Raw genomic sequence first — 24,356 nt, 5'->3', positions numbered from 1 at the left:
CTTCTTCTTCTTCTTCTTCTTCTTCTTCTTCTTCTTCTTCTTCTTCTTCTTCTTCTTCTTCTTCTTCTTCTCTTCCTCCTCCTCCTCCTCCTCCTCCTCTTCTTCTTCTTCTTCTTCTTTTTCTTTTGATACAAAAGTCTCACCAGGTACCCTAGGCTGGTCTTAAACTTGAGATCCTCCTGCCCCAGCATCCCAAGTGCTAAGATTGCAGGCGAACACCACCCCACCAGGCTTAAAGTCTCATAAATGTCCAAAGTAAAATGACTGAAGGAATGAGTGGGGCCATGTCCTTCTTTACTTCATGAATTTGATGAGTCGTTCATATACAAGATTTTTTGGGGGGGTGGGGGAGTCATTCCTGGATCTACCCAGTACCACTGAGATATCTCTGTCTGTCTGTCTTTCTCTTTCTCATATAAAATACATAATACAACCTCAGAGGGGAATATAACTGAGCTTCTCAGAACTTAGCCTGTTTGAACCGTGGTTCAGTGTTTTAAAGAAGGCGTCTGCTTGGGTGTAGTATTGAACAGAAGTATGCTGATAAGATTTCATATTAACCATATCACTTGAAATCACGTGCTTTCAAAGACTTGCTCCAGGGCCAAAAGCTTATTGGTAATCAGGTCGAACACCAGGAATTCAAACCAGAAAGCAGGAAATTTGGTTTGCGAAGACGGCAGCTATTGTTGAAGTCCAAAGGTGTAGCTTTGTCTCCAGCAGAGGTCTCCCATGTTTTACTGTCAGTGTTTGAAGTCCACTGGATTCCCACACGCTAATTAAAAATCAGACTGCTGTGCCGGTAAGCATTCACTTTGTGAACTAATTTCTGCCAAACAGCTATAAATGTGTCCCCTGGTATGAAATTTAGACGTTCTTTCCCATCAGGAAAGAGGCATGTGGTTTAGACTCAGCCTCTTCGATTGAGGCCCGCCCCGAAAGGTCACTGCCCTCCCTGAGGTCATCAGCCCCAGAGGTGGCCTGTCAGGCTCACATGGGTCTTCACCAGACCCCTGCTGGTCCTGCGGAGCCGTTTGGCAGCCATCTCCACGCCAGGCACAGGTCGCCCTTCGCTTTACACACAGCATCACATCTCCATAGCAACTGTGTAGGGAAGTACTGGGATGGTGCCCCATTGTGGGGGGGAAGAGGAAGAAGGGGGAAAGGTGGGGGGGGGGACACTATTTTTGAGAAAAGCCTTGAAGAGGAAATGTAAAGGAAGAGAACCTGTGGCCTGAGCTTCACCAGCCTTCTAACCAGAGGGACAGAGTGGCGATGTGGCCACACAAGAGAGGAAACTGCTGGTTGTTGCACCTTACTGTGCCTCTACTCCTTTGTCCGTGACTCCATCCCTGGGGATGATGCCGTGTCCCCTTTAGGAAACTGGTAGTTAGACTGCTCGGGTGATCTTGGGGAGCCTAGGTATTCCACAGTCTTCTTGGAAATCTCAAGTCTTCTGTGCACTGCTTCATCACAGAGCTATAAGGAACTCTATTTTCTCACACTAACCAGGGTCTCTTTGAGAGAGGAAATTATGCAATGTTCTATGTAAATGTGGCCTTCTAGAGTGTAGAGATAAGCGGGACACCCGCTGGGCGGCAAGATGAGATCTGTGCCCCGGCGGCAGGCTGAGTGTCACCCGATAAGGGATGTGCCATGCTGTACTTGGAATTACTGCCCATTCGGATCCCGTTTCTGGTAACTGCATTTTCACCGAGCTGCATCCTGTGAACTTTGTGCAGTGTGATTAAGGGGAACAAAGAATAAAGCTTTTTGTGTGTGGCCATCCCTGCTTAGACTCCAGCAGTGTGAGGAGCTGCCCAGAACATGTTCTGGGTGTGTGGGAATAATCAGGGTGGAGGGCCTGCTCTGTTCTCTAGAAAATTTCAAAGGCTGGGGCGGGAGGAGATGAAGGCATGTGACTGATTTTCTTGGCCACTTTGTGAAAAACCAGCCATATGTTTCACTCGGCCTGTCATGTGCATTTCAGACAGGGAAAGGAAGGTGCTACAGACCCCACGGCTTCAAGGAGGCAGATAGAACTGAGCCAAGCCGAGCCCCACTGTGGGCTGTGGATCCTGGGACCAGCTCCTGCCCCCTCCCCCCTCCCCGCCCCCCGCAGTGTCAGGTGTCTGGTCTGAGTATGGCACCGGTGTCCTTTCCTCCTCTCAGTCATGGTTCCTGGGCTGCTCAGTTGTCAGCCATCACACAGCAGGTGCTGGATAAGTAGATGATAACTTGATGCACCCATGGCTACAAAATGAGTGTTCTCAGTGTCCTTGAGAGCCATGGAACCCTCAGGAAACATTTAGACTCTTGGCGTTAAGGGATATAGTACTCCCTCAGGCCAAGCTCTTCCCCTGCAAATCCAGAAACCAAACAAGCTTTCACGCTATGGGGCAGCAGTCGTAAGTGATGGGAAAGCTGGGCCTGTAGCTTAGTCCTGGTGGTACAGCACCCACCTAGCATGCAAGCCTAGAGGCGTAGAAAAAAGTTGTGTAAAGAATGTTAGTAAGCATTACTTGAGAAAGAACTGTGTGTTGACTGTGTGGGGGTCAGACGGCCGCCTGGGCTTGTCTGAACTTCACAGCAATCTGACCTAGGAAGTCAGCTACTCCTCCAGCCTGTTATGTTGAAATCCTTTAGGCAAACAACCAAGTTGTGCCTTGAATCCCTGTATACACCCATCCGCCTCCTGCCACTGGCATTCTACCATACTTACTGTAGCTCCTGGCTTTCTGTGTGTACGTGTACAATACTAGGTATTGAACTCTGGGCCTTGAGCTTGCCAGGAAGAGTACTCTACCACTAAAGCTATGCCCCCGGTTCTTTGCTTTTAGTGCTTTTGCTTATCTGTTGCCACATAGGGTTTTGCCCAGTCCAACCTTGAACTACAATCCTCCTACCTTGACTAACCAAGTAGCTGGAATTATAGGAATGTGCTACCACACCTGGTTCCATCTTATTTTCTTTAATGTATTGCTGCCCTCAGTATTCTTCTCCCCAAATAATGCCCAGCTTTCGTATCATGAAGTAGAGCTATAAAGTCATTTTATTACCCAGGCCTGCAGAGCAGACAGCTAAAGGGAAATCACGTGCTCAGAGTCAACACAAGCTAGGAAGTTATGCAGGCCATCAGCCCCAGGCCTGGCTCACCCTCTCCATCTAGGACTGTGCTCATAGGTGAGGAAGGGGGTCAGCATTGATCTAGGGCCAGTTGCTCTTGGCGCAGTGGGCAGAGGCTGGCTGGTAGAGGAGACCTGAGGCCAGAAATCACCCCGGGGATGGGATGGGAATCTCAGAACCAAACTGGAGGTCCCAGATTCTCTGGGTGGCGAGATTTTAGCAAGCAGCCTCTTCTCTGCACACCTACTTGCTTCTCCCCTTTGCAAAGCCAAGAAACCCCCAGCAACCTGTTCTATCTTCCTTGGGGAGATGCACCCCCCCTCCCAGGGGAGGGGCCTGCACAGCTGCCCCTCTGTGCCGGCACTGTGCCGGGAAGGGGAGCTTCAAAGGAGATGGAGTAATTGATTGCTGCTTGTAGCAAATAACCCATAATTTGCTGCTGCGTTGATGGGGAAATAGTTACTTAATTTTCTTCAAAGGATTGATTTGACTGTCAGGGGAAGCAGCCAGCCTAATTGAGTGGTCCGGTTCACACCCCTCTCTCTAGAATTCATAGGGGCACCACCAGGAGGTCCGGGTAGTGTTCCTCCTCCTCACCCCAGCCCTGTTGGGCTGCCTAGGAGGCAGTGCTGGTGTTGTACTCGCGTTCACTCCCCCCAAAAAATCTGACATGCTGGGCGCTTGGTGGCTCACACCTGTAATCCTAGCTACTCAGAAGGCTGAGATCTGAGGATCATGGTTCAAAGCCAGCCCGGGCAGGAGAGACTGTGAGACTCCTATCTCCAATAAACCACCAGAAAACCGGAAGTGGCGCTGTAACTCAAGTGGTAGAGCGCTCGCCTTGAGCTGAAGAGCTGAGGGATAGCGCCCAGGTCCAGAGTTCAAGCCCCACGACCGACCAAAAAAAAAAAAAATCTGACATGAGCAACTTCCTCATGACCCAGCATGGCTAGACTTTTCCTTCTGTAGCAGATTTTGGATTTCACCTTCCCACCAGTCTTCTGACCTCCCTCTGCCTTCCCCTCCATCCCAGCCCTGGGAGACTCCTCAGCCACCTGATGAGGTAGCCCCTCTCCTCCGCCTCATCTTGTCTCTAGGGAACCCTGCCCTGCTGACTTCCCCTAAGCTGCCGTCAGAGAGTTGTTCAGTGCTACAAAGTACCCTCCCACCCAGGCTGTTCCCAGAGTGACAGGCTGTCCTGCCTTTAGCCCTAGAAATCAGGAAGGCTCCCTAAAGGCAGGGCAGGGATTTGGGGCTCCCAGCTTATAAAAAGAGCCCAGGGTGTGGCCATCACCCACTCCATCCTCCCTGCATGCTGGAAGAGAATCTCAAAGCTGGAAGGGAAGGCTAGCCTTCCTGCCACCAGGTTCTGGGTGCAAAGGGGACCCTGCCAAAGGCAGCGTCTTAGCACCCAGATGGCGTCACACGTGGGCTTCACAGGCCTGCCTGTGGGGAACTTGTGTCAGTCATTTGTCCCCCGCCCAAACCAGCCAGCGCCTCTCCTTCGAGGGCTAGCCCTGGTCAGAGGCACCCCTGCTTTGACGGAGATTGGGCCAGGTCTTCTCTCTGGCGTCGTCCAGGCTTCCATCAACTTGCTTAGGTGGTAAGCCAGTCACCCATTATCAGGCCCCATACCCCACCTTGTCATTTGTCACTTGAGCCGTGGGGGACGTTGCTTGACTCCTGTAGTGCGTGCTGGATGGTGGGTTCTAGGCCGTGGGAGGCGGGCGTTCCACGGGCCTGGCATTCCACGGCCGTCATTGATGAAATCCCAGGACCCAGCTCCTGCAAGGAATCCACCACCCTCTTCTTCAGTCCCACATGACCTCTGATTCACAGACGCACCCGAAAGCCGTCTTACTAAATTGCTGAACCCCAGCGTGGCCAGCAAACAAGGCAGGATATCACATTTCCAAGCCCTGGAATCGGCTGGCCTAGAGATCCCTCTGCAAGGATAAAGACTTCCTTGATTCTAAATGTAGTTGGAGCCACCAACGCCAAGAATTAAATTATGTATTGGCATCCATATTTTATTACAAAGGGATCATTTAAATACAGCAGAAGTCAGTCAGCCCTGTGTATTGTGCACTAACAGGCTCCAGCCCGTCAGAGGGAGGAAGCTTTCCCCAGGGGCCGAGAAGCCTTGGCCTCGAGGGGTACACCAGAAGACATGGATGCCTGCACCCCACCCCCCAAATACCTCTTCAGCCAGCATTGCTCAGCCCCCACCCACCATGGGGAGTAGCAATGAGTTGGGGGAGGAGTGTCTCCTTAGGTCCCCCCTGAACAATGAAGGAATGAATGGAAGGTTCCAGAATGTCATGCATTGGGTTTAGGGAGATGTGGGAGGGTGGGTGTGGGGACACCCACATATGAAGGGCCATGGGAAGCCTTTCTGGAGAGGCCGACGTCTGTGTACCCCATGTCCTCCCCGGCCCCATAGGAGTTCTGGAGACGAGCCCACACCTTGCTTCCTTGTCTCCCTCCTGTGATACTCAGTGTGCACACACTCTGAGTGGCTGCCATGCATGTGGTGGGTGCCGGGGCCTGAGCCCCTCTAGACTTCAGCAGCCTTGCAGAGACTGAAGTTTCCTCCTGTCAACAAGGAGCCTGCCCCGGGCGGAGCTGTGGCCTGCGCTCAGGCTGTCTTCGCTAGCTTGTCTGGATTCCGTACTTCACGGGAGGTGGGGGAGGTGGCTCCTTCACCACTTTCCTGTCCTCCTCTCTCCTGGCATCTTCAGCTCCTGTTGGAAATGGCAGCCCTGGTTTCCCTCCGTCCTGCTTAATCTTGCAGGGCCTCTGAGCAGCCAGAAAAGTCGGTCCCGAGCCAGGCTTCTGAGATGCAGCCTCAGGACTGTGTAGCATCACTTCCCCTGGGTCTACGTAATCACTAACCCTCTATCCAAGTTCAAGGGGAAGGGATGTACACCCCATCACGTGAGAAGAGAGTCAGTCAGACTCACACTGTGAGACGAGCAAGCAACATGGGAAATAGAGAAGGCCTAGTCTGCACAGAAACTCATTTCTGGGCCCTCTGTCTCTTCTGATACACCAAGGAGGAAGTCTCAGGTTGGCACTAGTTTGTCTTCAACTTTCCAATTTGCGCATTTCCCTTGGCTGGGTATGGGGATACCTGCCTGTAATCCCAGCACCTGAGGGCTGAAGTAGAAGGATGATGAGTTCCTGGTATCCTGGGTTACATAGCAGCACTCTGTCTCACACAGACAAGAGCCGACTTTAGGCTATCATGAATTAAATACCCTTTTCTCTCCAATGTGTTTGCATAACTTCATCAACTGTAAATCATTCTGAATTTCCATACTCGGTACTGATGTGACGTGAGTTTATAAAACACAACAACCTAAAGAGAAAAACTAAAAACAAAGCACAAGGTCTTCTTTGCTGCTGCACATGGACCCACTCGTGCACGTGATCCAGAACATTCCCTCCACCAGTGTGGCAAAAGCTTACGCACAAGCCGATGGCCATCGGCTGGGGAGCTGTGAGAGCATTCAGAGTGAGCCCGGACCCGGCAGAGAGGCGGCTGGAAGCTCGCTGGGGAGACGGGGCTGGGTGGCAAAGGCCCAGCACGGGTGTGCGGCTTGCCGGCAACGGTGAAAGTAAAAGCAGGACGTGGTCACGTGAACACTGGGAAGCAGGCGGGTGACGAGCAAGCCACACAGCTGTTGTCTCTGGGGAGGTAGACTCAGGAGACATACTGTCCACTGTAAAAAAATGTATATATATCACTACATATATATATATATATATATATATATATACATATGCCTTTTAAATTTGGAGCTTGCAGTATGTTATCTAGTCAGAGACTGATAAGCTTGGTATCTTCAAATACAAGAAAATGGCAGATCTTTCCTGCCTTCCAATGAATAAAACAAAAGGCTGTGTCTAGCAGTGGAGGGACGTGTTCCCTTCCCCTGCGGTGAGGTTCCACTGGGAAATGTATCACTCCCGGGGTCCTGGAGTTCAGTGGCGATGTCCACCATCCCACGGCCCTGCTGCAGCTCTTCTTCCTCTCCACAATGGACACTTGTGCTGTGACGTGGTTTCCAAGTTCCCCCCATCCGCCCTGTCAATGGGAACTCAGCCTCCCCTCTGGGCCCTGAGCTCTGCAGGGTAGTCCCAAGCCGCATGCGCAAGCTGGCTGCCCAGTGCCTGGTGAGTGCAGAGCCCATCCTGAGGGGGTGCCTAGACTGGGCACGTCAGCCAGAAGCTAGAGCTTGCACCCCCGGGGCTTGGCTGCTTTGGAAACGATGTGAATGAACCAGGGGATGTTGGCCCTTCCTGCCATCACCCTCCATGGCCCCTCCATAACTGCCTACTGCTCTTGTGATCAGACAGCTCAGGGTGCTCCTTTCCCAGGGCGGTCCCCAGAGGGACATGAGACCCCTTTTCTCTCATTAAACTGCAGGTGTGCAGATAACATGTCTCTCCACTGGAAAAGCAGAACAACTACATAGCAACCAAGTTCACCTCACGCCTCACTTTTTCCAAATGATATGTTCTTGCTCTCTCACTCTCTTTCATTTTTGTTTGGGGATTTGAACTGAAGACCTATGCTTGCTCAGCTTGCTTGCCTGGCTGTTGCTCTACCACTTGAGCCCCACTTCCAGCTCTGCTTTTTGCTGGTCACGTTGGGAATGGAGTCTAGCAGACTTTGCTGCCCAGGCTGGCTTTGAATTGCAATCCTCTAGATCTTAGCCTCCTTTGTTGCTAGGATTACAGGGGTGAGCCACTGGTTTCCAGCTTAGAGACAACAGTCAGGCACCAAATAAATAAACACAATGCATTTAGGCATTCCCTGACTGCTGACATTTGCATCTTTTCCAGACCCACAGCTGCTTTGGGTGTCTTTTGGCCCCCCGCATCTGAGTGTTTTTCTTGGGAACATACAAATCGCCAAGTCATAGGATGTGAAACTTTTGTTTTTAACAAGTAATGCTAATTTGCCCTTCAGAATGGGCAAGCAAGTGAGCGTAGGCTAATGTATTCTCCGGTGAGCAGCCTTTGAGCATGCCAGCTCCAGTGCGGCCTCTGCAGCACCTGAGGCCTTCAGCCGCCTCAGCACTGCCAGCCGCAGGTGGCAGATTCTATCTTGTTACAATTTATTTCCTGATTTCTCATGAGGAGCAAGTGTCTCCGTGGGTCTGTTGGCTGCCCTCGTTCCCTTGTGTGAATCCTTCATATTTGTTGCTTTCTTCACCTCATCCTGTAGCTATTCTCCTATCTTGTCTTCTGATTGTTTCTAGCAAGATTTTTAGTATTTGGGTTTTGATTTGTTGTTGTTGTTGTTGTTTTAATCTTGTTTTGTAGTAAACTGGGAATTGAACTTAGGGCCTTGCACTTGCTAGGTACTCTACCATTTGAGTCATGCCCCCTTCCCAGCCCTTTTGTTTTTAGTTTGTGTTTCAGATAGGGTCTCATACTTGTCAGCCTCAAACCATGAGCCTCCTACCTCTACCTCTCAAGCTTCTGGGCTTACAGCATGTCTCGTCCTGCTCAGCCCTAGCAGTGTTTATTGATCCAGTCCTGGGCTTTACTCTTTTGACGCTGAGTCGTTGGGGAGGAGCCAGGAGACTGGAAAGGCCGGGAAGCCTCATGTCACCTACGCGGCCTCTCCTGGCCCAGGCTCCTCCCGAGAGTCAGGCCAAGTGACTCCCAAGGCAGTCACGCAGGAGGCCTCCGTGAGGTCTTCCTTCCTACTCCAAGTGAATCCGCACTTGGCCCTCCAGATGTAATCAGCCTATCCCGAGGGCCATGGCAGGCCTGTCCAGGGCTACAGGAGGTGGTGCAGGAGTTCCACAGGCAAGTCACCCCAAAGTGGTATCTCCTTATCACCCCGAAGGATGGTGTTGTGCCGGGGTCTGGGCACGCCGCCTCATCTCTCCCTAACTGCCCCCCAGGGTCTCATGCAGAGCGTGCGGAGCTCAGGCTCCCACCTGCTCTCTGTACTGCAGTTTTCTGCAGAAATCTCCCCATTCTCACAGGGCTTTGATGTCTCAGTGGCTTCTCTGAACGTTGTTCCTCTTTGGGTGCTGTCCTTCCTTTTTCACTGTGTGTGGGGGGGGCTGGTAAGTGCTTCCCTCTGCAGCCCCTAAGGCCGTTTGCTTCATGGCGGGGGCAGGGGGGGTGGTCACTTCCAACTCCATCTACTTTTCAGGCCCCATATCTAGATCAGTTCCTCTGCAAAGGCCGGCAGAGGGGGAGCCAAACCGTCCTGCTGGTGGAGTGGGACTGGGCCTGGGGGGGGGAGAGAGAGAGAGAGAGGGCAGCTATTTTGTTCTTAATGAGAAAATGCTGTAAGTCTTGACTAAAGACATAAACCCTAGTTACCACAAAGAAAGTGCTTCTGCTAGTGCGTAAGATGGCTTTTGTCCCATACTGCAGACTAGACATCAGGAGAAAGCCACTCAGGATGGAACGAGAAGTCCAGATTACTAACAAAAGCCTCAACAATGAGGGACCTTCTTCCAGGCTCCCAGGCGTTCAGCCATGCCTCAGGGCCTCGCACCTTCTGGGCAGAGCTCTCAGCTGCCAGATGCCCAGTCGTGGTCTTGATGCTGTTACAAAGGGCAAGACTCTCCTGTACTGACTGTCTGCACGTAGCTTAGACAAACAGCATCCCCATGGTAAACTGCCTGGTCCGTAGGAAGCCTGACATACTCCTGGGATTCTGCCTGTTGTTGTTTCCGTAGTTTGTTGTTGTCTTGGTGCTGGGGATTGAACCGTGGACCCTGAGCCTGCTTGGCAGGCCTTTAACCACCGAGCCATACCCCCAGCCCTAGTGTTCTTCTTCTTGTCGTTTATCATTCATGGGGTTTGAACTCAGCCCTGGGCACTGTCCCTGAGTGATTTTTGTTCAAGGCTAACATTCTACTACTCTGAACCACAGTTCCATTTCCTGTTAGTTATTTTTAAGCTAAGACTCGAGTACCTCCTATGCAGTAAGTTGGTTTGTGTGACATTTGCATGAGTGTGCATTATTCCCATTTTTCAGTGTAGGAATCTGAAACTCAGACAGGTGGAGACACTTGCCCGGCATCACTGACTGAGAAGCAACTCAGACTCAGCTCTGTGTGACTCAGTGCCCACACTCAGACCCGTGAACTCATGGGTCTGCCCAGCCACTTCACAGACGAGAGGCAGCCAGGCTGGGTAGCCACCCTGGGTCTCATTCTGCTCTCTGCTCCTTTCTCCTAGATAACAGCGACTTGATTGCTTGCACAGTGATCACTAAGGACGGCGGCATGGTCCAACGGTTCCTAGCCGTGGATATTTACCAGATGAGTTTGGTAGAGCCTGATGTGTCCCGGCTTGGCTGGGGAGTGGTCAAGTTTGCAGGCCTTTTACAGGTAAGGTGGAATCTCCTCTCAATGGCTATACAAAACATGTATCCTAGATTACCAGCTTTTCAACCCGTTTCTGATGACACAGGAACATGTAAACAAATTGCCACTAAAAATAGCCAAAACATGACACAGGTAAGTCCAGAACCTCACGGTCAAAACCCTCAGTGCTTACACCTCCCCTGAAATAATCAGGCTGCAAGAGATCCCCTCACTATTTTTTAAATTGTGACATCAGCCTTTCATAGCTGCAGGTTCTACATCTGCAGATTCAACTAAGCATCCAGCAAAGTCCTTGAAAAAAATTATGCTGCACTAAGCATGTGCAGACTTTTATCCTTAGTTCCTTACCAGCCTTTTACACACAGCATGACTGAATTAAGTATTTCAAGTCACCTCAAGAGGATTTAAAAGTGCACATTTTATATGAAGACTTGAGCAACTGCAAATTCTGTGTCTTCAGAAGGTCCTGGAACCAGGCTCCCTTGATAGCGAGGGACAATTGGGTATGTACTAGGGTGCATACGTTAGTTATGAAGTCGTATTCACACATGCCAGGCTTGGCTTCATTCACTCAGTGGCATGCTTTGAGAGCTTTTTTTTGTTACTGGCTGGTCCTGGCTTTGTACCTTTCCAAACAGTACTGCTGTGAACAGAATCACATCACTTCCTTATGCACACGGGCAGGATTGCCTAGGCAAATAACCAGGAATTTGGGATGTTCCTATTTTAAGTGATGATAGACAAGTCCAACTTCCCCTACAATGACTGTTGCCTCCAGCAATTTATGAGAATTCCCTTTCTCCTCTCTTCCCGCCTCCCTCCCCTCCTCGACCCATCACAGAGTGGTTCTACATTACCCAATGCCCAGTTGGAAGTTGGGGCTTTTTTTTAATGTTTGGCAATACCATGCAGTGGTTGACTAATGCCAGCCAACCCAGTAAGTATTGAAACAATGAGCCGGCAGAGTTGAGAACAGCCTTCCAGCTAACTCTGCCATGCCCCTGTCCTCGAATTTCCAGCAAACGTGTCCCAGCCTGAAAGTCACAGTCCATTTCCTGACCGTGAAGTTCTGCTTCCTGCAAAGATCCTACCCTGGCTGACCTACTTCCGCCTTACCACAGCATGACCTGGCTGTGTCCCCCTGTCCCTGAGAACCACCCACACGTGTGAGACACCACTGAAGCCTCATTTTCAGGATCTTCCAGTTTAGGGAATACCTGTTAGAGCAGATACCTGTAATTCTAGGAGGTGAGATCTGAAGGATCATGGTTTAAATCCAGCCCAGAAAGAAAAGTCCAAGAGACTCCATCTCCAATTAACCAGAAAAAAGTTGGGCTACAGATGTGACTTCAGTGGCAGAGCTCCAGACAAGTAGGCATGAGACCCTAAGTTCAAATGTCAGTACCGGCAAAATTAATTAATAATAATTTTTTTTAAATCTTTTAGAGAGCATATTGAGAAAAAAGAATCTTTTATTTAAAAACAGAAAACAAAAAAACACTTGCACCAGGCACAGGGGTTCACACTTGTCATCAGCTACACTAGGAAACATTACTAGAACTATGGTCTAGTCTGGCCCAGGCAAAAAGCAAGATCCTGCCTCAGAAGTAACCAGAGGGGGGCCAAAAAGATGGGGCCGCAGCTCAAATGAGAGAGCCTGCCAGCAAATGTGACACTGTGAACGTAAACTCTAGTACCGCCAAAAAAAAACAACACCTTTTTTTAAATGAATAAAGACTTACATGTAAAACATTCATTAGGTGACTTATACTTCTTATTTATCTAGACTTATGATCGATTTCTTTTAGAATTTAGTGTCAGGAAAGTGTTTTTCTCTTACAGAGGATTAATGGGGACCTCCATCAGACGGTGAAAGCCACATAAACCTTTTTTTTTTTTTTTTTTTGGTCCTCTTCCAATAGCCACTATTTGTCAGGTTGTCACAACATACCAAGCTCCCTGCTGGGAATTCTAATTTTGATGCAGGTGATGTTTCCAAAGCGCCCGCCCGCCCGTGCCCAATGCGATGCCTGAAGACTGTAGCCCATCTTCCCCTGGGAGCCTCTTCCAACACCGCCCACCTCCCCTGGCTTTCCTCCACTTCCTTCACAACTTTGAGGAAGTGCATTCTCCACACAGAATCATTCTGAGGTTTTATGTGGAACTAACGCTGTCATGCTTGCTGGCCCACCCTTCCTACAGGGTTTATTCAAAGCCTCCCTGGTCCTTTCTGAGGATTAGCTTTTCTCTCTAGGAGCAAAAAGACACAGAAAAGGATGCCAGCCATGAGAAGGGAGAAGCCGGGGATTGTCCCTGATCTCATGCCAGGCACAGTAGGGATGTGGGTTTGCCCGCTGTTTCCCAGAAGTAAGAATTGTTGGACTTGGCCTGTTGAGCTGCCAGTGGGAAGGCCACCATGCCAGCATCAGTTCCTTCCCAGCACTCTGCGGCCTGCCCTATCTGCTCCCATTGTGCCCATCCCAGACTATCAGACTTGAGAGTTGGTTGTCTCCCCTGGAGCAAAAGAAAAGTGGAATTAAGGACGTCTTTCTAGGTGGTCCCGTGGCCCCGGAGAAAAACGCTGCCCTCCTCCCAGGTCTGACGCGTGCCCCGGCCTTTGTCTCCTCATGCTGCAGGACATGGAGGTGACTGGGGTGGAGGACGACAGCCGTGCCCTGAACATCACCATCCACAAGCCTGCGTCCAGCCCCCACTCCAAGCCCTTCCCTATCCTCCAGGCCACGTTCATCTTCTCAGACCACATCCGCTGCATCATCGCCAGGCAGCGGCTGGCCAAGGGCCGCATCCAGGCACGGCGCATGAAGATGCAGAGGATAGCTGGTAAGTGGCCTGGCCTGGCCTGGCACAGGATCTTCCTGGTCCTCACGGGAGACACTTCCACAGCCCTATCATGTCCTCTAGGAGAGGGCGCGTGTGGTAGGGATTGACTCACTTTAAAGGAATGAGACTCTACTTTCCCACGTGTTTCCCAAGGGTTTGCTTTCCTGAGAATGTCCATGGCTGCAGGGGTGCCTTCCTAGCAGGCCATAGGACAACCATTGTCTCCTCCTTGCCGAAATCCCCAAGCTTACAGTTATAAGTATCTGTCATTTCTCTACCGCCTCGCCTGTGGATTTGTAGGCCTTCTACCCATTTATAGAGGGAGAAACTGAGGCACAGTGACTTGTCAGAGCCACACAAAGAATAAGTTGGCAGAATGAGTTGCTGCTCTAGATCAGCTATTTGGTTGGTTGGAGGTGCTAGGTTTGGACCCCGGCTCGGCAAGTACCAACCACTGAGCTCCAGCCCAGCCCAGCAGAACTTTCTTCTCTAAAGGCCCCCTCTTCCTCCGTCTTTCCCCAGCTCTCAGGAGGAGCTGCCCTGCTTGGCAGGGGGCCACAGCCCAGCAATGAATTGGGAAGTTTTTCATTTCACAGGGTTTGGGACAAATTTACAGGAAGGCTCTGGGTCTTCTTAGCAAAGGTACTGTTCATCTCTCAGGGGCGGAGCCACAGTGGTAGGGGAGGGTCCTGTCAAGCCTTCTGCCTTGGGCTTGGCAGCCCATGGGCAGGCAGGCACCTATCAAGGCTGGGTTTCTGGACAGGGCAGCCTCAGGGGTGTGCTGGCCCTGCCTCACGGTCTGGGTCCACACTGTCCCCTTTCTTCTACCCAGCTATAGACTTGGCCTACAAAATCATTACAGAAGCATGTTGTAATGTACAAAGTGTCTTAAATCATTCAGCCCTTTCTTTCTTTGAAGATTTATTTTCCAACGTTTTTTTTTAATGTAAAGCCATTTCTCATAGCTGGCACGAAGGCCAAATATTTCATTTGAAAATTGAGAATTATGCTGTAAAGTGGTTGTTAGAACTAGCGCCTTAGGTAGTTCTTAAATTGATTTTAAAAGGCCCCTCTGAACTGATATACCAAGAGATTTGTTTACGGAGGAGAGGGGAGCAGCCATGACATGTAAACACTCTCATAAATACACACACACACACACACACATCTACCTCTTCTTCCCCCATGTGAACATACTCAGCATTCCACATCATGGATGAGAACCTCTAGAAAAGAATGGCTTCTGGACTGAACATGCACAGACCTGCTTCCTTGTCAGTGCTCGCTGCACGATGTGGTATGGCCACTTTTTCCAAAGCATTGATCGCATTGAGTGTTAATTATCCAGAGGTGACTTCCAGTACAGGGAGGCTATGTGTAGGATGGACAGATAAACAGTGCCATTTAGGTAAGGGACTTGAGCAATTGCAGTTGTCAGTATATCTGGGGGTCCTGAGGCCCAACTCCTACAGATGCCAAGGGACCATTCATGGAGAGAAAGACACGTACATATGTATGTATATATAATTATATATGTATATGTGTATATGAATGTATAGTTGTCAGAGTAAAATTGGCCCCATTGTATATAAAGAACTAGTGAGGGTCTTTTGAGACATTCTCACTTAGTGGCTCAGGTTGGTCTAGAACCTGTGATATTCCTGCCTCAGGCTCCCAAGTCCTAGGAATACAGGCCTATGTTAGCATGTCTGGCCTGGTGAGCATCTTTTGTCAGGGGTCTTTGGAAGCTGAGATCCCAAGAGAAGCATTAGCCCAGCAACCGTTCTAAGAGCCAAGTGTAGAACCCTCCCTTCCTGGTCTCAGCCTTGGCCTGAGGCCCTCACCAAATGCCTAGTTGTGTTTTATGATTTGAGCCACAAGGGGATCAGTATTCTGCTGGTGTCCCCGGTTCAAGGCTGTCTGCTTGGCATCTCCCTTGTGCCGTGACTGGCAGGGCCATGGCTTCTAAAGCCTGTCCTGAGACTCCTCGTCGCCTGTGCCTTTGCCACTTGCTGAAACCATGTGGTTTGATTGTAGCCCTGCTGGACCTCCCCATCCAGCCAACTACCGAAGTCCTGGGATTTGGGCTTGGCTCCTCCTCATCCACCCAGCACCTGCCTTTCCGCTTCTACAACCAGGGCCGGCGTGGCAGCAGTGACCCCACAGTGCAGCGCTCCGTGTTCGCCTCTGTGGACAAGGTGCCAGGTAAGGCGGGGCCTGTGCAGCCTTCCTCTCAGCTCCTCCGCATGCACTGAACTCAGTCCAAGTTAACACGAGCCCCAGAAAGTCACCTGGGCTTTCCCTCGGTTCTTCTGCAGTCTGGGTTCCGATTTCCAGAGGTTCATTGGGCATGTGGAAGAGCTTCTCAGAACTGAGACTAAGAAGTTTCTTGGAAATTTCTTGGAAATACTTGAATTATTAGTAATGAGGTTGTGGGAGTGATCTCCCCGACGGAAGCTGCCTACAAGATAGTGCTTGTGGTTCCTAGTACCAGAGCTGAAGAAGTGAGACTTCCCAGGAAGCCACTCTGCCCAGTTCCTTCCCTTCCGTTCCTTCCTCTGGAGGCCCCCCTCCCTCCTGTTCGCCTCCCCCAGAGGAAACTGGAAGGGAAAGGTCAAGGGCATTTTGGCTAGCAAGAGTTGCCTGTTTTTCCGGTGTTGCAGGCTGTAAGTGTATCCGTATGTTCGCCTCAGATCTTCCATCCCTGGAAAGGGGGGGGGAACGGGGGGGGGCGGGCCTTCTCTCCACTACAAATCCTAGAGAGCAGCCAGGCTTCCTGCCACCTCCCCCTCTGCAGCCAGGGCTCCAGCTGGAGTCGCAAGTGTTGCTTGCCACTCTCAAAGTTTGGTTGACATAAGAAGGCGCAGTCCTAGGAAGCTGCTCCAGCGCAGGTCCTTGTCTCCCGGGGTCTGTGCTGCAGTCCCAGTTTGAGTTGATTCTCGTGTGTCTACATCATATGTACACGGATGAACCTGAGACACAAATAACCGTACACTCAAAATGCAGCCGTCTGGTTTTGATGTGAGCAGTCAGAACCCAGTAACTTTGAGGCAGATCTTACTGTTGGGTTTTGTGCATGGCCTTCCACCACCTTCTGTATGTCTGCGAGTACAAACATGGGGCTACCCCCTGCGTGGCCATCTGCACCTCACTCGATGCCAGGGCAGCTCCACAGTGGCACCTCTAGTGGCTCTGCCTTTCTTAGCTGCTGTGTGCTACTCTAGCATCAGTATGGACCGCAGCGTCTTATAGAGCCATACTGGTCACAGCGAACACTCAGGGTGTCTTTGTGTCATTGTGCTGATCTTCACATGTCTGTGGAGTAGATTGCCAAGTCAGAGGAGGAGAGGAAGGTCTCTAGCCTTGACACAGGTAGTCTCAACATGACTCCAGATAGTTCCCTGTTCACCATGCTGCCACAGCCTGTGACAGGCTCTGTCCTGAAAGATGAACCTGAGCTGGAGTCATAGCAGCCGCCTGCATTTTCCAGCTAGCAGGTGTGACTGAGCTCTGCCCTTCCAGCCTCTGGAATGCTCCCAGTTCAAGTTCTGGAGAGATAGAGGACTGCTCTAGGTCAGCTGCATAGGGCCTGGCTTGGTGACAGTCGCTTGGTCTGGGTCACCAGGTTTCTTTCCTCTAGACACTCAATGGCATAGGAGAAAGCCTGGACCTGTTTCCAGGCTAATCTTTTGTGGAACACAAAACTATAAGCAGAGCAGAGTGCCGCATTCCGTAGTGCCTGCATATCAGTTCCATCGGCGGAGCGTGTGGTGATGCCTGTGTCCTTGCCCCTCCCACTCCTGGGCCTGGGCCCACCAGGCGGGCTAGGTGGCATACCTGGCTCCCCCGTGTCCTGCTGGTCCCCAACCAGGGCCTGTGAGGCTGTGCCAGCAGATACCGCAGCATGTGACAAGGCACTTCCCGAAGTGGCATTCCCACACTCCCTCCCCGGAAGTGCCATGCGGTGTTAGGAGGGCAGAAGACAGCATTGTTTATGTCCCCCTAGGAGGACAACCTCCCTGAGCACCTTCCTGCCCTGCTGGGCAACAGAGCACATGGCAACCTGTACCTCCAGAGGGGCTGTGGGCAGTGGTTCTGGGTGGAAACCGTCACAGCCCTTCCCAGAGCCGCACCCCTGCGCACCTCATCCAGACCCTCCCAAACCTGGGGCTGCAGCCTCCTCTTTGGTTTCCCCAGACTCCAACCCCACCCCTTTCCATTCAGACACCTAGATCTGTTCAGAGCATAGGTGAGATCATGTTGTACGGTGGTGCCCTGCCGTACAACTACCCAGTAGCTTCCTATGACACTTACCACAAAATACATGTATCTCTTTTTGATCTGTTTTTACACAAAGGCCAGTTTTTCATACCTAGTATATATGTATGGTACACAGCACAGATTTTCAAACTTGCTAAACATGTATAGCCTATAGTACAAAGTTTTTATACTTAGCACATATATATGCCTGATGTGTGTGTGTGTGTGTGTGTGTGTGTTGGTGTATTGGTTTGTGTTGGTCCTGGGCCTTGAACTCAGGGCCTGGATGCTGTCTCCGAACATTTTAGCTCAAGACTAGAGCTCTACTGTTTGAGTCACATCCCTGCTTCTAGCTTTTTTGTGGTTGATTGATGATAAGAGTTGCATGAACTTTACTATTGGGGCTGTGATCCTCAGATCTTAGCCTACTAAGTAGCTAGGATTACAGGTCTGAGCCATCAGTGCCCAGTAAGCTTTCTTGAATAAATAAATGGGTGGGTAATTTACTAGGAAACTAACATTTCTGGTCATTTGGCTTTCAAATACATGACTGATTTGATCTTACATTTAAGTTCTCTATTGGTGGGAGGCTTGTCTAATTTAATACCAGCCTAACTTTTTGAGGACTTAGTATGCCTAAGCACTACTTACTTGAAGGGTTGTTTTGATGGGTGCCACAGAAATATAGCTTAGGTAGAGCAGAAATTTTGGATCAGAATTCTGATCTGTTAATGATGCTCATGTCTTACCTATGGGATGAAGAGAAGGAGTGGGACTTCTCCGTTGATTATTTTGGTTAGGTTAAATCTATTCTGAGTTTCTGTTTTACTTTATTGTTATTTTTAAGGTGATGTACAGAGGGATTACAAATTAAATGAGTCAGGTAACGAGTACATTTCCTTTGTACAGTGTCATCCCTTCCTTTACTCCCATTCCCTCCCTCCCATCTCCACCCACAAGTTGTATAGTTCACTTTCATCAGTGTCCAGTGAGCTCTACTGCTGTACTTCTCCTTTTTATCTTATTCTGTTGCTGAGACAAAGCTCGAGGCTCAAGACAACCCTTCGAGGCTTCCTTTGAACCTTCCAACCCCTGGCTGTCTGCAGCTCCCCTACAGAGTGCCAGCGCCACGCTGTCCTGGGCTCAAGACACCTCACACTCTGGGCAGACAAACCCAGAGAGCACCCCTGGTGTGTGGATAGAGCTGTCTGTATTAGAGAAATGCTTTTAGAAATCAGTTCATAAGTCCATTGTATATAAACAGAAACATGGTTTTCTAGAAACAATAATTTCCAAAAAACAAAAAATCCGCTGTCTATTCTTCATGCCTGGAAAATAGACAGCTGGTGCCTCCTCCCTGCTGCTTTCAGTCAGCCGCACGCCTGTCTCACGTGGTCTCTGGAAACTCCTCTTGCATCCCCAGGAAAAGGAATATAAACAGGACCTTTTACTATTTTTAGGAAAACTTGGATTCCCAGAGCACATTTTAAGAACCACTGCCATGCCTCCAGGCCTTTGCACAGATGCCCCTGCCTAGATCTGAGGTGACTGCCTCCCACTGACTGCTCCAATCCAGCTTGTGTGCGGCCTCCTCCAAAAGGCCTTTTTTGGGCCATACCCATAATCTATTCAGGAGGCTGCAAGCTGAGAATCGTAGTTCGAAGCCAGCATGGGAAGGAAAGTCCCTGTGAAACTCTTATCCCCAAATAACCATCGGAAAACAAGAAGTACTATTGTAGCTCGAAGTGGTAGAGTACTAGCCTTGTGCAAAAGAGCTCAGTGACTGCACCTGGGCCCTGAGTTCAAGCTGACCCCCATCTTCCCCAAACAAAAAGGCCTTTTCTGATCACTGCCCTGGGCAGGGTTACACCCACCCTTTGGCACATCAGCCTTGTTTTCTATATGGCATCAGTTTTTTTTTTTCCTGACATTGTGTGCCTGCCCATGGCCTTTCTCCACCAAGGAAAATGTCACCCACATGGATCCCTAATCTGTCCTGTTTGCCGCCGCCAGACCTCATAGCCTAGCACTGTGGCTTTGGTGATTGAAAGTGAATCTCTTGACAGCTTTGGCTGGCCCAGACCTGGCAAGGGCTCTGTCTCCCTTGTGTGAGCACCAGAAAGACCAGGATGTTCCCCTGAGGCCCTAGTCAATTTACTGGTGAGTCTGGGATGCTTTGACAAAAGACATGAGATCTCTGAGACCCCATTCTTCTGTCACCCCAGTGAGGGAAAGGCACCTGGGACAAGTGCACCCAAGTGATCATTCAGGGTTTGCACATCACAACTCAGCACCTGCCACTGTGGACCAGACCCCGTCTACCTTCCATGGTGCTGACCCTCCCCATCAGACCCAGGCTACATGCTGGGGGTGTCTGCAAGTGGGCCTTCCATCCCAGCAGCTGCCCAAGACCTGTCCTGTCATACTGCCTCTGTCCTGTAGAAAGTGTAAATGGTTATACTAGATGAAGATAGCCCTTCCATCTCCTTGGGGGGAGGCATTGAAGGAGAGAAGTAATCACCAGCTCTGCTTTTTGGCCTGCTTATATCCTCTTTGCCCCCACGGTGCTGGGCTTCAGGGGAGGCAGTGGCTTGAGCCGGTAGCTAGCCAGGCCTGGCACTGTCAGGCCTAAGCTCAGCTCTGCAGATCCTAGCCCCGCCCCCCCCCCAGGCAGGTGTGTCTGTCCTCAAGCTTTCCTCTAACCAGAACCCTCAGTGTTGAAGTCTGAGCCCACCCCAGGCCCTCTCCACCAGGCAGCTGCTTTTCATTTCTTCAATTGGACTGACATTCACAGAACATAAAATGGACCATTTGAAAGTGAACAATTCAGTATTATGCCGTCATCACCTCTGCTAACTGCAAAACCTGTCCCCGCATCCAACCCCAAGCCATGTAGCTGTCCCTCCCCGTCCCTCCTCTCCCCCACCCCGGGTAGCCACTAAGCTGCTTTCTGTCTATATATTGAGGTCGCCCAGGCAGAAGCTGTGGCTCAATAGAAAAGCATTTGTTTGGCACTAAAACTAACAAAACAAAACAATAGATGTGCCTGTCCTCGGTAATTCATTCAAATCCTAGTGAGTGCAGTGGCCCTTTGCACCTGGCTTCCTACATTCCACAAAAATGCAGGCTCCTCTGTGCTGCAGCCAGTGTCTGGAAGCAGCCATCCGCTGTCAGGCTCCTTTCCACCTTGAGGTCGCTGGGAGCACTCAGGTGTTTACCTAGAGTAGAAGCTGGGCCCCGGTGACCATGCAAGCTGTGGGGACTGCCAGGTCATTCTGTTAAAATCACCACATGCACCTTCCTGCTTGCTGCCTTGGCCTGCACTAGTGTGGAGGGGTCTGCCCACCAGGACTGATGGTTCTTAGTGCATGGGTGCTCAGGGGACTGGAGGTGGGGCAGGAGGGCGGGACTTGGGGAGTCTGGTCTTCCCAGATCAACCCTTCTCTCCCACCTCCCTTACCTACCCCCCCCCCCGTGAGTTGGCCTCTCTGGACTTGGTGTCATGAGGGCCTTGCTTCCTGTCTCAGCTTCCTGCAAGGCTTGAGAATCTTGGGGTACACATTTAAATCCTCAGAGAATCTGGGCAGCTGCTTTTCATGCTATCTTTATCAGAGGCAGACAAACCAGCCTTATCAGCTGCCCGGCCCGGAACATGACTAGTTCTGTGGAAGAGCCGGCCTTCCTAGTACTCTGTCAACTGAGTGACAGAGCAGGAACTTGGCCGAGATGCCAGTGCTGGGATCCAGCTGCTGACTGTCATGCATAGAGAAGGGAAGAAGGAAAGAATGTGTTTAGTTTCTAGGCCTCCCCTGGGAAAGTGGACAAGGTGCTAATGTCATCTGGGGTAGGGGGTTCCCAGAAATGAGGGCTTTAGGCCTGTTGTTTTTCTTGTTTCCAATTATAAAGCCACAACCAGTCCTCTCCTTCCAGCTCTCACAGAAAAAGTACCTTTTCTGGAGTGACATAGGAAGGAGCTTGTGCCTGGACCTCAGCTCCCTGCCCAGGGAGGCCTGCGGGCCAGGGACTTGCACAGATCCTCTGCCTACCCTGAGCCCTTCCCCTCTCCCACCAAAGCAAAGTTATTGAACTGCTGAGCACTTTGTGTGTTTCTATATCATTCTCATGTGATCATTCCAGCCCCTTCTCTCCATGGGAGAAAATGGCCTTCTTGTGGTCACTCCAAACACCACTCCCCACCCCAGCAAGACAAGCCTGAGCGAGAGGCTCTGAGCCCCACCTGCCCAGACCCACCACCTCGTAATGCCCCAAGCTTCACACATCTGGAGGCCCAACTGTGGCCAGATCCACCTCCTGTCTCAGAGCATCTGTCAGAGGTGGGCATGGCAGATGCTTTGCAGAGCGGTGGCCTTGACCAGCCGTGTGCCCCACCCCTGTCTTCTGTGCCCCCAACGAGCTCCCAAGTCTTTGTGTGTGAGACCTGCCCCTGGGATCCGTATAGACCTCCCAAGCAGAGATACAGTGAGATGCTGTGTCAGGATCACCAGTTCTAGACCAGGCGGGTGGTACAGGCTTGCCCCGGCCTGCCATGAAAGCAGCAGGCAGCAGCAGCTGCCGAAGCGGGCCTCTTCCTGAGGCTTGACCAGTGTAGTCAGGGCCAAGGCACCACATCCCTCTCACCAGGCACCTTGAGCCAGTGCCAAGGGACGGGGGGGCGAGGGAGGCCTGCCAGGGATCCCTGTGTGGCCCTTGTCCCCAGGGAGCTTCTCTAAGAGTCTGCACAGTTGTCTGCAAGCTCTCATGGGAATGGCACAGAGCAGCCCGGGTGCCTTGCCAAGGAGGTAAAGGGAGAGAGGACGGAGTTCCTGAGAACTGAGTGTTGCTTCACCGCCCCAGAGGATAGCTGACCTCTGCCTACAGCAGGCCTGTGCCCAGAACGGTGTGGGATGTAGGGGACATTGCCTGGGTATTCAAGGAGAAGGGTGTGAAGAGCCCGTGCAGGGAGTGAGAAGACCCCAACCTCCATTGCAGCCCCTGTGACCCTGGCTGTGCCAGGCTCCCAGCAGGCCGCTATGGGCCAGCCTGGCTTGGCGGTGCAGAACAGCACCGGTGACAGAGCAATCAGGTCCACTGTATCCCATGTGTGCTCACGGCAGCCCGGGGCCCACGGTCTGGGTTCAAGTCCAGCCTCCTGCCTCTCCCCCCCCACCCCCACCCCCCTACACTTGTTCCTTGACTTTGGGCTACTTAGTTCACCTTGCCTGAGCCTCCATGAATGCACATGAAACCAACAGGCCTATTGTACAACAACGTGAACATGCTTAACACTAGCGAACCGTGCACAGAAATGGTTAAAGAGGAAAATGAAAACACATGCCAATGTCACCCACACTTTTAGGCCTTCCAGCTATGCGTCTGGCCCCTGTGAAGTACGAAACAAAGGCAAGCTGCATTCAGTGTTGATTGTTTGTGAAGGACCCAGAATAACAAGTGAGTTCCCTCTCTCCCGGAAAGCATGAGCTGATCACCCCCCCCATGGCATCCAGAAGTGCCGCTTCCCCACCTGGCTTTCTGAGGTGGTAAGGCAGCAGCGGTGCCCCTGGCTTGGGTCCCAAAGGAAAAACAGCAAAGCCATGGGGTGTGCCAGCAAGCAGGATTTTCCTCCTCATACCAGAAGCCTAAGCCAGAGAAGTTCTGATCTGCCACAGTCGTAACAGAGCCAGCCATGTCCTAGGGTGGCCAGGCCAGCCCAGCACCCATCCTAGCCTCTTGACACTGACTGCCACCCAGAGCATGCAGCCCACTTGACCTCCACAATACCAACCTGCAGACCAGCAGACCGGTGTGCAGAGAAGAGGAGTGCTTTGCCCTGTGGCACATAGCTCCTGCTGGCCAGCCTGCGTTTCAGAACCAGGCTGTTGGCTCTTTGTCCAGGCACTGTCTTCCATTCTGAAGGTTTCCAGTGGCCGGGTCCCTGAACCAAGACTGTCCTCCGTACCCCCGTGAACCATGGAACTCAGACCAGCAGAGACATGACCATGCTCACTAAAAGAAACATAAATTTTGCTTCTGAGTCATTTATTTTATTAACTGCCAAGTTCTCGTTAGCACACGTGTAATAACAGAATCAAAGAATTGAAAGGCTCATTTATGACAGTAAATCCTGAAACTGAGAAAACTCAAGCTCTTGCTTTTTATATGTGAATTGACCAGAGTCCTGATTTTATGTGTTGAACTGTCTGACTTGCTCAAGGAATCCAGGGGTGTCCTCACAGAACAGTGATGGAGAGCCACGTTACCGCTTCCCAAAAAGTTCAGTCACACTCTCTCCTTTTCAGATCTAAGCATTGAAATACTTTGGACCATATCGCTGAGTGTACTCGGAGGGGCAGGAGTTAATTCACAAGCACCCATTAAGTGAGGGGGGAAAAACCCAGAGGGCAAAGATGTAACAGTAACGGTGCTGAAGATCAAGAGAGGTGGAAGGCGTGGACTTCTCCACTTGTCCCTTCCCTTTCTATCTTGAACAGGCTCTCCAGACAGCTCCCAAGGGGTCTGGGTAGGAGTCTGGGAGAGAAGGGAACAAGGACATGACAGAAAAGAGACAGGCTTTGGGCCCCTCTCCACTCATTTCACCTCTGTGCAGTAGGTGGCGCTGTGCCCACCTTGTCCATGGTTGGAAGCCCCTTCCTCCGTGGGTGTGTGTGCATCCTCCTGTACCCTCTTCTCTAAGTGTTTACACACTGTACTTGTATGATGAGCTGGTATTGCTTTTTTAAAAAGCCGAACTGACCTCTGTTT

The 24,356-nt window shown here is 51.0% G+C and overlaps 1 protein-coding gene across 1 annotated transcript in view; it reads left to right on the top strand.

Moving 5' to 3' along the window:
• Positions 1–24,356, top strand: part of Clec16a (C-type lectin domain family 16, member A) — a 133,744-nt gene that overhangs the window by 78,982 nt on the left and 30,406 nt on the right. The window contains exons 19-21 of the mRNA XM_013011211.1: positions 10,348–10,493; positions 13,127–13,337; positions 15,375–15,542. Coding sequence (XP_012866665.1) covers positions 10,348–10,493; positions 13,127–13,337; positions 15,375–15,542 — 525 coding nt within the window. The remainder of the gene's footprint in view (positions 1–10,347; positions 10,494–13,126; positions 13,338–15,374; positions 15,543–24,356) is intronic.

This window comes from Dipodomys ordii, unplaced genomic scaffold (assembly GCF_000151885.1).
Source record: "Dipodomys ordii isolate 6190 unplaced genomic scaffold, Dord_2.0 Scaffold14, whole genome shotgun sequence".
In the NCBI taxonomy this organism is placed as follows: Eukaryota; Metazoa; Chordata; class Mammalia; order Rodentia; family Heteromyidae; genus Dipodomys; species Dipodomys ordii.
This window is presented reverse-complemented; position numbering and strand designations above follow the sequence as displayed.